Here is a 17,114-nt window from a genome sequence, read left to right on the forward strand (position 1 = left end):
GGAAAAAAGAACCATATACTACTATGCTAAATTAAAACTGTTTTAGATCTGTGTACAAAACAGCACAATGTGAACTCTAGTGTAGTTATTTATGCATTTCTTCACATTTTGCTGAAAGTTTTCACTGTGTCTATACTGCAGAAGTATACTGTAGTTATACAGAAGACTGTTAAGAAGGCAATCATATAGTAAATTAACATCTAGAAGCACAAGTTCTGTTTGACCAAAATAATTAAACGTTTGTGTGATTTGGAGGAGAAATGTTTATAGTTTTCAAGAGGTGTGATACTTGACAGTTTCACAGCTCACTCAGTGAAATGTTACATTAGAGACACTTACATACAGTACTTTAGAGATTGGTCTTGTAGAAAGTAATTAAAACTGGAGATCGATAAAAGACACAAAGCTTGTTTAGTTTAAAATGCTGATGATAAATCGAGACATCTGAGTTACATATTGGAATTGGGCTAACTGTAAAAACACATACTGCTATAATCATGAATAATTCTGCATACTCACACACAAGATTTATTTGAATGTAATTATGTGAACATGTTTGCAAATACATCCTTTGGTCAAAAATGTTTATCTTGTTATTGTTACCATTTCCATAGTCTAGGACATCAAAGGTCACCAAGCGAAAGAAGCTGCGGCTCAGTACCTAATATATACTACTGGGATGTTGATGTGAATTTTTTGTCAAGTTGCAAATGTACAATTGAAGTTACTCACTATGAAATGAACAGACCAATAGTGTATTACTATTACAGCAATGTGCTACAACAGTTAGGTGCTAGCCTGGATGTTCACTTTTATAGACCAAACAGACAGTAAAGCTAACAATTTAAGAGAATCAATGGGTAGAAGGATTGCATGATGGAAAGGCGATTAGTGTAACTATTTTATAACTCCAATGACCTGCACATTCTCCCTGTGTCCATGTGGGCTTGCCTTGGATTAATCTGCTTAATTTTAATTTTTATTAACTATTAAACATGTGGAACTCCATTCCTCAAATAAAAGTGATCCATATAGAGCAAACTGAACTTTTCCATTTTGGAAAGACAGTGTTTTATTTTCACCATAATAATAATAATTCTTTACATTTATATAGCATTTGTCTCACAAAAATACAGATACCTAAATGTTGCTGTTCTTCTTTTTCCTGCTTTCAATTACAGAGTTCTAAATCACAGTCAGCGATCAATAATCACAATACTTACACTTGATTATAAATCCAGAAGACATATGTAGCTTGAATTTATTACAATAAACTGTTTTGCCCACTATTAACATGCTCAGCAAATTGCCACTTTTCATTCTGCCATGTTACTTTGTCAATCACTTTACTTTTCTGAAATTGCTGCAAAATCAAATTTCCAGAATGCACTGGGTCATTGGCTTTTGATTAAGACCAAGATCAAGGTTCTTGCATTAATAGTTTGTAAGTACCTGTAGGTCATCGCACTGTATATGCTTGGCGATCAGTGGATGCCACAGCTGGCCATCTTCTCCTTTCTATCAGGTAATCGGGTTCTACAACTTGCTTAATAAAATCATTTTAAGAACTTTGTTTCTCCATCTGATGTTGCCGCTCTTTTATTTTCGTTCTGCCATGTCAACTTCTTATTAAGTTTGTTGCAAGAAACACACAAACCCAGCTCCCTTACTCCAAGGTTGCTGTTACCTCAAATAAGTGGATTCACCAACACCTATCAGGTCTCATTAGATATTGCAGGTCTTTCTTTGACTTTTTCCTGCTACAGAGGTCTTCATTACATTTAATGATCAATAAACAATACTTACACTCAATATGTATGTACCATGTCCTGGGGGATTATCAATAAATGGGCTTTTGGGGACAGTGACTTTATTACATGCTGACCACCTATCGCATGTATCTCTCTGTCGTTCTCAATCTCATATTTTGTATCCTGCATCTGATGCTCAGAATAATGAGCTGCTTTTCTTCTGGTTCTTCCTCCTATTATGGAGGTCCTCATCATGCTATTGGCCTCTGTGTTTTGTGTAATGCTCAGCAGATGTCAATGGTGTTCTTTTTCTTTCCACCCTGTCACTTTGTTCATCTGTTACTTTGGCGTAAAAACAAGTGCATGTCATTTAAGCAGGGGTTGCCACTACCTCACATTTTTTGAAATACCAGTACATATTGGTTCATAAAGCTTTTGATCAAGACCAAGATCAATTGAATCTCAATTGGAGCCACTGCACTAGCAATCCCAGCTGCCTTTTATGAAAAAAATTCCCAACACCAGTCTAGAGCACATATTAAACCATTACAGACAATGTTCCCAATGTACCTCTTATTACTTAATGACACACTACTTCCAAACATATTTTCTGAGTAATCCCATCAATATTAAAATAATGTTAAAGATATCATGATGAGTAAAAACTCTGGTTATCTTAGACTAGAATTAAAGTTCTCACCAATCCTGCAAACCACCATATAAAATACAGCAAAATATTTCAATAAGAATGTGACCTACTTTATGTGGATGTAGGTTGATTGCTTTGGTGAAACATATAACTGACTTCTCCCAGTCTCCATGAGAATTTGCTTCCAACCCTTTATGATAGCTGAAGATAAAAAGTAAAAATACATTTTAAATTAAGTAAATGCAAATATTTTTATATAATAGTGTTTCAAAATTATGACAGGACTGTACAAGTTCATGGCACACAAAACTATCAGAGAAACAGCCCATTTCTAGTAAGCTACAAATACATAAAGAAACTTACCATCCCTTTCTCACAGCAAAAACATTCCATCTTTTGCAGCCAATTATGAATGTCTTTGATCTTATTCATTCCAAGTATACTTCAGAAAACAGGGCAAACACAATTGCTTACCCAGTAGCTTAACCAATAATTAAAGTACTGTAATTGTTTGTTTCTGCACTACACAGGTAGCTTACTCCGATGTAGTACCATATCATTAAATGCTTAGACACAATCTCTCTCCAAACATACTTCCGACAGTTTTAGTTAAAAAAATATTCTTAGTGACCCTAGGAATTGTTCATGTCAGCAAAGGCTTGATCATTCTGATAAACAATGTTGACAACAGATCTCAAAGGTAAACAGACCCATCTCTTGGTTTATCAGTCTAATGCTTATACTTTGCAGCACTTCAAATGAATTCAAATAACAATACAAGCAGAAGCAAAGGCTATTGTACAGTTGCATATAATATTATTTTGCATACCATATACACTAAAGGCTTGCATAGACTATATGTTGTGATTTAGCTTTCAAAAGTTCAAAGTTTATTGTCATGTGCACAGTAAGGAAACACGTTTCCCTGTACAATGAAAGTAGCAGATAGATAATAAGTAACAAAGGCAGCATAAGGTATAAAAAGAGAATAGAAATATAAAGTGTAATGTGCAGGTAGGTGTGTGATGGACAAGTCAAATACAGTTGTGTAGATAGAATGAGGTGAGTGATGGTTATAAACTCCAGTCAGTTATTTAGGAGTCTAATGGCCACGGGAAAGAAAGAGTTCTTTAGCATGGAAGTCCTGCATGTCATACTATTATACCTCCTGCCTGAGGGTAGAAGTGTGAACAGTTCGTGTTGGGGGTGGGTGGGGTCCCTGAGGATCGAGGTAGTTCTCCTGTGGACTCTGCAGTTGTAGATGCTCTGCAGAGAGGACAGTGGGGTCCTGGTGATCTACTCAGCAGTCTTTACCACTCTCTGCAGGCATTTGCGGTCCATAGCAGTAGTGCTGCCGTACCACGCGGTGATGCAGCTGGTCAAGATGCTCTCAACAATGCAGCTGTAAAAATTGCCGAGGATCTTAGTCGATATACCAGACTTCCTCAGCTTAATGTAAGAGAAAAAAATTATTAAAAGGAAATCACACCTATGAGGAAAAAATGGCTAAAGGATGAGGAAATCAGGTTTCTTTTTATACCAAGAGAAATATATATTAATTATTGAACATCCCAAAAGTGTACATAGTCTGAATAAGACATTATGCTAATAAAAACTACCAATATTATACATAGAATTGAATATTAGTTCTTACTAAAGTGCAGTTTAAAATGCTAATTTGGTTTCCTGCATAAAGAATTGTCAATAGAAAATAAAACCACATTATAACTTTGTCATAATTTTCTCATCAAATTAATTCAAGAAACATTCAAAACATAATTCTGAAATAATTAGAATATTAAACTGAATTAAGGATTGTTCAAACAGGATAATGTTTGTGAATTAGATAATTGGTCTGTGCTGGATTACTATTGAACTATGAATCATGTTGATATCTACAAAGCAAGACTTTTATTTTACATCCAATAGGCAGACTGTGGTCCAAATCCAGAAGCCAAACTATATGGACCCAGACCTATTATTATATTTTGATGGATGATTTCTATTTTAATCTGTGCAACTTTTCTCACATTTACGGTAGTTTTTCTTTAACCTTTCCTCTTGTCTTTACGGTTGTCGATGTATGTACACAGGAGATGCACAGACCAATTACATTCATTGTAACTCATTCCATGTGACGTTACTCAGAAAATCAAATCATTTATTCACAGCAACATTGCGAGTTGGTATGTGTGTGTGAAAATACACATAAAAACATACACACAGCCAGATGTGAGGAGACAGAGACAAAGATGTCCAAAGAAGTGAGTCAGGGAAACAGATACTCTAAAATGAGGAAAATAGACAGAGAAAATAGAGCTTTTAATCCAGAAAGGACAGACTTGTATATAGCCATACTTCCCATAGGAAGTTCGAAACCAGTTTGCCTCATACTGTATGTGCTGAGACCGTGGCCATAATTAAAAGTGGCAATGTGAAGCGTCACTACGAGACAATGCAAAAATCTATTGAGCAATCATACTCACTCAAATCTGAACTAAAGGCACAGAAAATGCATGATCTAAGAGCCCAATATGATTGATCCACCAGACTTCTGACACAATCATTCACTGCAAAACAACATGTCAATGAATGTTCACTTAAAGTTGCATGGCTTTTGGAACAACATAAAAAACCTTTTACTGACTCAGGAATTGTCAAGGAGTGCATGGGTGCAGTGGCTGAAACCTTACTGGTGGGAGAACAAAAGAGTTATGTGAAAAGATCGATCAAATCCCCATATCAGCATCAACAGCCACAAGAAAAACAGAAGTATTAACCCAGGATGTGTTAGAACAGCAATGAAGCAATGTGTAGGCATAGCTATAGATGAGTCAACTGATGTGTCTGACAATGCTCAGCTGTTAGTTTATGTAAGATTATACAACAAGGAGAAGAAAGAGTTCTTTGAAGACCTGTTGAGTGTTACACCCCTTCAAACCAGTACAAGGTGAGAGGACATTAATATCATAAAGATGATGTTAGAAAAGAGGGGAATAGCGGCAAAACAAATGGTTTCAACAACCACAAATAGAGCTCCTGCCATGACAGAGAGAGACAGGAGAGCTGAGGTAGGAATGTAAGAGGACAACTCCTGAGCTCATCTCTTACCATTGCATAATTTATCAAACAGTCATACGCCCCATGCTGTCTCCCGGGAGGGCTATAAGAAGAGCCTGCAGCCACTACTTGAGACGCCAGAGTTGGGAGGAGGAGGACAAAGCTGCCTGAGAGGAGTGGAGGAAGAAGAGAGTGATTTTTGTGGGTGTTTTCCTTTGGTTGTGTGTTTTAGGACTGTGTAGGACCTGTGGGACATGGGGAAGACATGCCCCACAGCTGAAGAACAAATAAATCTTTTATTTTCATTTTTACGTGTTTCTGGTGTCAGTCTGTGTCGGGTCGACATCTATATAGCGCCTCTGCCACAATATATATATATATGTGTGTGTGTGTGTGTGTCACCCACATATGCATGGTAGGCAGCAAAAAGGACCAAAAGAAGGTAATTCCACGCCAAGCCAGGGGGTGAGGGGGAACAGTAAACCTCTTTCCTTTATTCTTGCAGACCAAACACAGGAAATTCTGCTTGGCCCCGATGATATCGCTTCCTGTTCCGGCCCCAATCACGTCACTTCCGCTAATCTGCCTTAAGTACCAGTAAACTTCCTCTTGTGGACTCAGTTCTGTTTTGGACTTAACCTGTACACCAATTTTCAATTCTTTGCAGCCTTATTCAAGTATATGGGTGGCTGCCCCAAACCTTTTCCTGTGTCAAGACGTTTCCTTTCACTATATATATATATATATATATATATATATATATATATATATATATATATATATATATATATATATATATATATATATATATATAGTTTTAAGACCAAAACAAAAATGGTGCTACACCAAGAAAAAGTGCTGCAAGTCCCTGGTACATATGACATATTAAAAAGAAATGATCCTGATGCTATAGTATAAACCAGCAGAGAGTGTGACAATGGAGTTCTTTATAAATGTGTAGTGTGCAAGACTGACCTTCATGAAAATACATTTAAAGCATTGTAAAAATGAGAAAATAAGTTTAAAGACAGCAAGTCAACTCAGCGGTTAGTACTACTGCTTATCAGGTCCAGCTTCCTAGGTCTGAATCCTCTGTCGGAGTTGTGGTCTGTTTCAGGTTTGTTTGCCTTCCCCACATTTGCAGGGGTTTTCCTCCAATAGTCCCAAAGGTATGCAGGTTAGGTTAATCGGTGACTCTAAACAGGTTCCTCTGTATGTGTGAGTGGGCCCAGTGATGCACACAAAGCTTCCCTGGGCTATTTCCTACCTTGTAGTGGGATAGACTTTGGTATCTAGAACCATGAATTAGATCAAGTGAGTCTGAGAATTTTATATTATGTTTAAAGGACTATCAGAATATTTTGATGAACTACTCTCATTTCAAAGCACTTGAAATAAATACACTTTAAAGTGCCTGCACAAACATATGTGAGCATCCCCTGAACCTCACTGAGATATGAGCATGCATTATAAAATATGGGCAGCATTATCAGTGGGAAAGTTTTGACTATGAAAATGGACAAAGTTAAAAATCTCAAGTTCTTGTCTAATAATATTTCTTCTTGGTTGCATTTCTTTTTCTGTATGTATGTTCTAATTGTAAACTGTAATTTCCACAAAATGTTAAATGCTTTTTTATTATTACAATAGTTCAAACATGACTCTGAACGTTTCATCTAGGCGCATGTAGTAACGTTACATTTGCAATATTTTTAAAAATTTAAATAAACAGTTTTATTTGGAAGCAACATGCAATTATCTATTTACTAGCAGTTTGAAATTGTTCACTAGTAGGAAAATCAGTTCTATTGTTGTGCTATATTTGTAGTTACAATAAATTCTGAATTTCTGTTACATACAGTGCCTTCTGAAAGTAGTCAGACTACTTAATTTTTTCACATTTTACTATGATGCACCTCTGTGCTAAAATCATTTACATTTATTTCTTTCCCTCATCAAACAACACTCCAAATGACAAAGCAAAAACAGGACTTTAGGAATTTTTGCAAATTTATTAAAAATAACAAACTGAATTATCACATTAACACAAGTATTTAGACCCTTTGCTATGACACATGACATCTAGTTCAAGTGCATTCCTTCAATCAATCATCACTGACATGTTTCCACACCTTCTTTGGAGTCGGCCTGAGGTCAAATTCACTTGATGGGACATAATTATAAAAAGCACCAACTCATTTCTATAAGGTCCCACAGATGATAATGTGTATCATTGTAATTACCTACAGATGTTAGAGACAGGATCGTGTTGAGGCAATGATCTGCGGAAGGCTACAAACATTTTTTTTTTTTTGTAATACTGAAGGTTTCCAAGAACACAGTAGCCTTTATAAACCTTAAACGAAATAAGTCTGGAACAACCACACCTGGCCAAACTAAGCAAATAGGTGAGAAGGGCCTTGATAAAAGAGGTGACCGAGAACTTGATGGTCATTCTGGCTGAGTTCCAGAGAACATGTGTGGAGATGTAAGAAACTTCTAGAAGGACAACCACCTTTACAACACTCCACTAATATGGGCTTTATGTTAGAGAGGCCAGATGACACATGAAAGTGTGCTTGAAGTTAGCTAAAAGGTGTTGACTGGACTCTCAGATGATGAGAAACAAGACTCTCTGCTCAGATGAAACCAAGATTGAACTGTATGGCTTCAATTTTAAGTGTCATCACTGGGGGAAACCAGGCACCACTCATCTCCTGTGCAACACTATTTCAGTGATGAATCATGCCGTTGGGTTTGTTTTTCTGTAGCAGAGACTGGGATAGTAAATATGGTTGCTGAATGTATCATGAAGTGATATGCTTAATGAAAACCTGCTCCAAAGTACTCTGGGCATTGGACTGGGATGGGGTTTCACCTTTCAACAGGACAATAAGCCTAAGCATAACACAAAAACAACACAGGAGGGATTAGGGTCACCTCTGTGAATGTTCTTGAGTGTCCTAGGCAAAGCCCTGACTTGAACGAAATTGACATCTCTGGAGAAACCTGAAAATAGCTCTCTCGTTCAATGGCCTCCATCTAACCTGACAGATCTTCAGAGGTTTTGCAGAGAAGAAAAATCCTCAAATCCATGTGTGCAAATCTTGTTGAGTTACACCTAAGTAGACTCTGGGCTACAATGCGTGCTTAAGGGACTTTAACTAAGTAATGAGTAAAGGGTCAGACATTTTTGTGTCAATATGATTAAAATGATTAAAAGTCTGTATACTTTCTGAAGGCATCTGTTTTTCAAATGATCTAATACATTCACATTTAATTATTTTTAATAAAGAAGGACAATTATATTTTACCATTATAGTTTATGCTCTATTTTAAATATTTAAGGAAGTAAGTAAAAAATATACTTTAGTCTATTAATTAATGCGTACGCAGTAAAGTAAAAAAATGTCATCTAAATAAATTATACAATATCAACAAACAATACATTTATATTATAATTTGATGCCCTGGCACCCTGCCCAGGGGTGTTACTTGATATTTTTGGCCATTTCAGTGGTGACTGCAACAGTATTTCAAGCAGTAATGTCTGTGTTTGAAAATGTGCATAATGCAGTCTACTCTATACATGTGACACTACTACTACTATTAAAAAATATTACTTTAAAAATAGCTTTGTTTAAATAAGAGCACGGGAACAAGTGGAGACTTAATTTGTTAGTATTAAGTTGCTTACTGTCTCTTTAACTTTAAAAAAGTCCAGCACTTTGTTATTGTCAAGATTTCAATCTTGATTTTGTGAACTCTGTAGTGTTCAAACAATAATTCCTTAAAGAATGTATGAATTTGATCATTTAAAAAAAAGATCTTCCCTTAACCCCCAAATAATTAAGAGGTGTACATAAAGTGAAAGTATAAAAAATACCAGTTTGCTGTTTGAAGTCTGATTTCTTTTTTGAGCAGTCGTCTTAAAACATATATTACTATACACTTAGTTGTATTTGTGCACTTTGTCAAAACTGCACTTTTCATTAATTCAAAAAATAGAAGTGAAATTTAAAATTTTGCCACCTACTCATCACTTGTTAATTCTCTTTAAATGTGTAGAAGATAAAGGGTCAACAAGTAGCCATGAAAATAAAATGTATATTTATCACAATAATATGGATTGTCAATATACATATTTATTTAATCTTATGCTACTTACCATTGTAACTTTTTTTCCAAATGAAGTATAAGTAATTAATATCTGAACCTTTACAAAGGTATTACTGAATGTAAAACAACTCACAGTGACCTGATGATGACGTTCACATGACTTTAGGTGGTTTAAGAAAGCATCTCTGATTGCTACTCTAGGCAGACATAAGTCAGTGTCCTAGATAATATACAAGAAATAATTCTAATATTGACTGTTTTTCATTTGCATTTTAACAAGCTAATATTGCCAAACATTCTAGCCAATGATTCGTTTCTCAACATACTAAAGTGGGAGAATGTTATGAGTTTGCAGTGTCTTATTAACAGCCTGGATTTCAGTAACTAATCTTGGTACATTTGTCTGAAATGCAGCAGTACTTAAGTGCTACTCAACTGGCTTACCCTGTGGTCTAGTACTTCATTATATAACATTCTCAAACTTCTTAACGTCAATTCAGGGTCACAGTGGGCCCGAGCATATCACAGGAAAATTGCAAATACATACACACACACACACACAGAGGTCTCTTCTAACACTTTTACGTTTTGAGACTCACGGAAGTACATGAGTGCCATCTGTTGGCAGAACAGAAAAAAAATCTGATATGTATTAAAATACATCTCACCAGCCCCTTAGCCAAAATTATATTCAAAAAGCATACACTGCAAACAAAGGTTTCAAATATCAGAAAATTGATTACTTAGTTCAAAACAGACACATGACTAATGTCCTCATTTAAAAATGCAAGCAAATTACCAAATTATGAATGTCTGTGTTTGGTAGCTGTTTGGTAGGTTTTGAAGCATTAAAAGCCAATTTAGTTGTTGCAGGAGTTCTTCAGCAAGGCCTTTCATCCAGCTCAACCAGAAATGAAAAATTTATCTATCAAAAACTTTACAAGCTGTGTACACTTTGTCTACAGTGATTCTGACTACAGCTACAATATTCCCCTGACAGTTAGATATGCAAAATTGAAAACTAAAACAGAAATTGTATGACTAAAAGTGTAAATCCTATTTGGTCACGTTAAAGCTTTCAAATATTGTATCTGGAGAAGTGCGACAGACTGTGCATTAACAGCGGTAGTTGTCTTTCTGTGCAACATTTTTCTTCTTATACATTTTCCAGCATTCAAGCAAACATGGCCAAAGCTGTCAAAAGGAGGCTTGTTTTAGAATATAAGAAATTTCACAAACAAGAGGAGACTATTCAGTCCATCAAGCTTGTTTGTTTAGCTAATTTGTCCAAATATCTTATCGAGATACTTCTTAAATGTTGCCAGGGTTTCTGCTTCAGCTACATGCCTCTGTTGTTCGTTTCAGATTCCTATAACTCTTTGCATAACTCTTTGTTTTGAATAACAGTGATCAGAAGATCACTTAATCAGAATGTGCATATTGTCCACTTATGCCTATGGGTTACAAATACTAATTCACACTCGAGACAGCTACACGATCATACAATTATGTAACACATTCAAATATTTTAACATGTATTACAATTGTTTTATGATTAAACCATTTGTTTTATTATATTACATATTTTATTTGCTTCTTCCTCTTTGAATCATGGCTGGGGAAAATTGTAAAGATAAGGACAAAACATTGTGAAAAAATGTAAAAACCTGATTTACGTTTATTTTTTTAATGTTTTGAGGCCCACTGTAAAATTACTAATTTATGTGAATCTTTCCAGGCCTTCAATTTAACTTAAAGAACCCATTGTTAAATTCTTCTTCCTTATATACAAGTATTATTATGTATGCCTCCTTCATTTTTCATCATAGCTGCCCTGCATTGCACAGCTCCTTTTTGAAAGTTGCTATGTAAACACAGTTGGCTATACCTTCATTATCATACTGGTAGTTTGGATCTAAATTCTTAATAAAGATTTCCATCTTTAAAAAGTGGATCAATTATTTACAAGTGCAACTGTTGAGTCAGATAGATAGCAGGAAATGGAGCGTTGCGGTGGCACAGTGATGGTGCTGCTGCCTTGCAATAAGAAGACAAGGGTTCACGTCATGCGTGCTCCCAGGATGGGGTTTGCATGTTCTGCCTGTGTCCATGTGGGTATCCTTCTGGTACTCCGCTATCCACGCACTGACCAATGACATGTCGGTTAGGTCAACTGGTATTGCTAAAATTGACTCTAGTGAGTGTGTGTGTTTGTTCACCCTGCGATGGGTTCTTCCCACCATGCACCTGATGAATACTGGGATTGGCTCCAACTGCCCTCCAACCCTGCCCTGAATAAGCGAGTTAAAAAAAACGTATGAATAAGAGAATATGTCACTTTTACACCAGTGTGTATTACCTACAATTAAAATGAATTTAAGTAAAAACTATCATGGCATTAAACATGCAGAATAAATGACAAATGTACGGAAGCGTATAAGACATTTGGTATGTTTTTATTTCTGCAGATTAGTTTAGAATGCAAACTCATTACTGGTTAAAAGAAGCAAACAGTTTTATGTGGTCATTTCAAAGTATTCATGTAGCCATTAAACAAAAAAAAAAGTGTAATGGCAAAATACAGACACTAAATTCTGAGTCCCTTAAGGCATCATCTTCACAAGATGATTCAAACACACACTAATAATATTCAGACATTCATTCACTCATTCCCTGGGTGTGCAACCAGATTTAACAGTTTGTCAACAACAGATGTTCCCAAGGTTTTCCTAAAACACTACAATATAAAAAAGTGTCAGAAACTAAGTGTGCAGCAATGTCTGTTGCAATTCTGTGTTCAGCAAATCCATTACAGATTCATACGCAAAGACTGGCTACTGCTACTTTCCAAAAAAATATATTATGAAGTCTCAATTTTGCCGGTGTGTCTAAATGTTACAATAAATACAGCACAATCACAGACATGCCCATGATAATATCACTATTATTTACCTGATACCTTTATCCAAGGTGACTTACAATATCTGAGATATTAGCTACATTTCTTTGGTTTTTCTAATTGAAGCGCAGGTAGGTGAGGTGTCTTGCTCATGGTTAGTGTCAGTAACAGGATCTGAACCCACAACCGCAAGGTTTGAAATCTAAAGTCCAAAGCATTAATCATTACACCACATTCCCTGCATTTAAGCTTAAAGTTTACATAGCATCTAAACTTAAAAAAAAAAACACCCACTCCACCAACATTCACACTTTTCAATATATTAATCCTATTTTTAGTACTAAAGAACTGGGTGGGCGGCATGGGAGACAAGAAAAAAAAATGTGATTACTAGAATGAAAAAAGGATTAGGTAAACAAACCTAGAATTAAGGTTTTTAAAAGTACAGTAAAACAAGGCCATAAAAAGGACAAAATATCAGGTACTGATAACCACAGACACAAATGTTCTTCGACTTTCATTATATGTGGATAGTAATAATAACTGTCACATCTAAATACTGTGAAATGCTCAAGCAGGCCTAGGCTGCCTTTTGGTCATTTAAATCCTTAGAGGTTTATTGACACCAGCATCCACACCGGCTGGAGTTTCGGACTATAGTATTTGTTATCACATCTCTCTATTATATAAAAAAGTCCTGAGAGACGAGACTTTGGCCATGAGATTTTTTCAAGTCACGCTCTCCTCTTAACCATATTCAACCACACACACGGTACTCTCACCTCTCATTCATGTGAATGCTTTTGACAGACACAGTTCCTGCTCTCTCAGCTCTTATAAATTTCAATGTTTTCCTCACTTTAAGTTCCCAATTAAAGAAGACATATTATGTCCAAATCTTATTGAAGAATTTCATCACAAAGGGTTATCAACAGAAGAAATGAGTACAAGGGCAATCCTAGCACCGAGAAACTATGAAGTCAAATGAATTAACGCCAAAATCGATGATCAGTTACACAGTAAATTGGTTAAATACGTATCAATAGACTATGCTGAAACAGTTGGTGGTGATCGTGCGGAAGATGAAAACATGAACTTACAATATCCCAACAAATATCTGCAACCATTAACACTGTCTGGTCTTCCACCGCATGAATTAATGCGGAAAGAAGGACGTATCCAAGAAAGGTAATGTACATCTTTCACAGATAACATTAGACAACAAAGGAGATCTTGATATGCCATTCGTATTAAAATGTTAACAGTTTCCTGTTAGAATAGCTTTTGCAAACACAATTAACAAATCTCATAGACAAACATTTGAAAAAGTAATTGTATTTATTTATAGAGAAAGAAATTAAATTCAATCACAGGCAGTTATACGTTATGTTGTCTCGATGAAAGTCCGAACACAGAATCAAAATTCAATGCAATATTGACGAAAATTTTATTCCAAAAATTGTTTTTACTGAAGTGTTACAGTAAAAGTGTACATTTAAAAAGTATTTTTGTGTTAATTTCAAACCCAAACAGAACGAAATCGTATTACGTAATGAATAACTAACGCAATGTGAAACATAATTTACTTTCAAATTATTACGTTTTACTATTTTTAATATGAGTTAATTACTTGTTATAATGTAAAATAGTTCTATTAGGCATATGTAACAATTACCATGAAGATAACAATCTGTTTAAATTGTACATCCGCATCTCCATACGCAAACGGAAGAACCGCAAAGAGGCTAGCGTGTAGCGCAGACCTGGGAGTTGGCAAGCAAAGTGAGCAGGGGGCAAAGCCCCCTAGTATTACACTAACTTTCACCACTGTGAATAACAGAGCCTCAATTACTGCGATTCTTCCATTCCTACCTTTTGTTTTTCTCCCATTTATTTGTTTCTGTAAGTTTTTATTTACTATTTGTAAGGCACCATATTTTTATGGTAATGTGTTATATAAACAAATGGTGTTTTTCTTGCAAGCTAAATGCTGCATGCTGTCCACATGCCTAAAATCTACCCAGCCACAATATTGTTTTGTTCACACTTTTATCAATGCTGAAATATAAACAGCTATGGCGTAGCCATTCTGCACCTGTTCAGCTTTCAGCCATTTGAAAACTTACTGTTCTGATGCTCTCTGTCCAAGTATTAGCTTGCCCTGCAGATGTCCTTTATCTCCATTATCTTCTAGCAAATTACATATGCTGTTAGATCCAAAGACCAGTCTTTGGGATTTCTTTCTTGCTTCCTTCAGCTGTTCTTCAGAAACAGCTGTAGGAAAGATGACATCATCTCCATCCTTAACAAAATAAGAAGAAGTATTGTTATTCTCTGTTGTGTTAACCAGAAGAACAGACTTGATCTAAAGCTGCAACCCATCTATTTTTTATATTGAGTAAAGGCCCGCTGAAGACTGGTTTCAATATAACATTATTAATGATTGAAACATATTAGTTTTGATGTTTGTGGTTATGAACTTATATACTATTCTCAGCTACTACTTTTTTTACAACTATGAGCCCAGCAGTATAATATTTTGTGTCTAGGTGTCACAGCTGATATTGAAGTGCTAGGGTGACAGAGGCTTTTACTGTTCCTTTTGCAGCTGTTGCAAACACTTAAAAATCACAGCTTGGTACTGGCTGTCAGAGCATGTCTGAGTAAAGAACCTCACAAACACAATCCAGCTATGAGCTCAGTAATATGCAAGATGGACGTCAAACAATTGTACTAACTGCAGGGAAAAAAAGAAAAATAATTTAATCTAATGAAAATGAAATTACTCAGTATTTACATCAATAAAACATTTGCTCATCTACTGAATTTTTGCAGCATTTCGTTATCATTGTGGTAACAGGTTTATGCTGAATATGGGAAAGCAGAGTACTTGTCCGTGGATTGCATATAAGAGAGGGTATCATGCTAATATTTTTCATGTGGCTGGTTTCTGTTTCATCTGTTATTTGATTTGATTGGCCATTTTCATCTTTATATGGTGTGGCAGACGACCAAGGACCTTGCCCTACCAGGACGCCTGGAGCAGGGAAGGACCAAGAGAGGGGCAATATCTCCCCTGGGCGCAAGAGGGAAGCCCCCCTGGATTCCCTGGATGGTTCCTGAGCCCTGGAGGACAGCACTTCCACCACATCAGGAAGTGCTGCTGAACCAGGAACTGTGTACGCCCGGAGTGCTTCCTGGTGCAAGGGCAGCACTTCCGCCACACCAGGAAGTGCTGCCGGGAAACCATCACAGAACACCTGGAGCACATCTGGGGCGGGATAAAAGGGGCCGCCTCACTCCATTCGGGAAGCCGGAGTCGGGAGGGAGGAGTGGAGGCAGCTGAAGAGAAGTGCAAAGAACTGAGCCTTGTGGTTATGCACAGTATTGTGTGTGTTCAGTATTACAATTAAAGAGTGTGTGTTTTGGGACATCGTGAGCCTCAGTGTCTGTCTGTGTCCGGGCTATCTATCACAATGGATATTTTTGTTTCAATAAAAAACTGAACTGCTTCAAATGGGTCTGACTTATCAAAATCAGTGGCATTGATTTGAAATTCTAAGTACATTTTCCAAGACTAAACTCTATGTATTGTCCTTTAAGGCACATTTACAGAGTCCACTTCTCTAATTAAACGCCTCTTGTATATTGTGCCCTATCTAAAGCATTTACTTTTTGCTGACAGGTATTTTTAATGTGTTTATAAAAGATTGATCAAACACTGCACGGCACATCCTTGGCAAAGTGCTGTGCTTCTTCTTAGTGCAAACCCTGCCACTTCTTGCCAGAAAATGTTGATACAGATGCAGCCTCCTTCATTTCAACCTACATAATAAGAAATGCTGATATGTAATTTATCAATCAAAATGTTTGCAAAGAAAGCCAAAGACATCTTAATTTCTTTCATATGTAAACTGGCTTTATTCCAGATTGATCATCTGAACAATGTACTTTTATGTCCACTTTCACAAAAAAAAATGCAAACAAAAAAACTTTTCATGCTTTGTGTCAAGCATATACTAAATTATTTATGTTATATTTTTCACATAGGAAAAGGGCAAAAGTATGTTTCTAATCTTATTTAATTTCAAAATGCAACAGTGAATTATGAATGATCTTCACTTAGTACTCCTAACAGTTTTGGAATGTGTCTTTGGTTTTGGGAAAAGCAGACAAAAAAACTGTCTCTCCTACTAAGCATTCAGCTTTTCACAAATACTGTATATTAAAACATGGACATTTACTAAACACTGATAACCACTTCACTCAATCTCCATTACTTTTTTAGATAAATTAATTAATTTAAGTGCACATCAAATTCTAAAAATGCAGTAGGCTTTATAATAAAAAGGCTGAAGCTAGCAGGACTGAAAAGATAAGAAATATAGGTGGTTACAGTATTGATCTGCCTTCTAAATGGCATTTGATAATCAGACTTTCCTAGAAATTACAGTGAAATGAATTATTATCTGGAGTGCAACTCTTTAATTAACTTGTGCAAATGAAGAAATGTGTATGCACAGAATAAATGATGTGTTCTGCCTGCCTGGAAAGTGTTAAATAAAAGAATATACCTCTGTTAATCTGAAAGGTTGTGGAAAAGGAGCTAAAGAAAATTTTGACCAGACAAAGGTTT

The 17,114-nt window shown here is 35.9% G+C and overlaps 1 protein-coding gene across 1 annotated transcript in view; it reads right to left on the reverse strand.

The window, feature by feature from the left end:
• LOC120535148 (tetratricopeptide repeat protein 16) overlaps positions 1-17,114 on the reverse strand; it is a 39,956-nt gene that overhangs the window by 18,180 nt on the left and 4,662 nt on the right. The window contains exons 3-4 of the mRNA XM_039762764.1: positions 14,605-14,780; positions 2,511-2,601 (exon numbers count right to left, since the gene is read on the reverse strand). Of these exons, the coding sequence (XP_039618698.1) occupies positions 2,511-2,601; positions 14,605-14,780 (267 nt within the window). The remainder of the gene's footprint in view (positions 1-2,510; positions 2,602-14,604; positions 14,781-17,114) is intronic.

Source organism: Polypterus senegalus, chromosome 9 (genome assembly GCF_016835505.1).
Source record: "Polypterus senegalus isolate Bchr_013 chromosome 9, ASM1683550v1, whole genome shotgun sequence".
NCBI classification, from domain to species: domain Eukaryota; kingdom Metazoa; phylum Chordata; class Cladistia; order Polypteriformes; family Polypteridae; genus Polypterus; species Polypterus senegalus.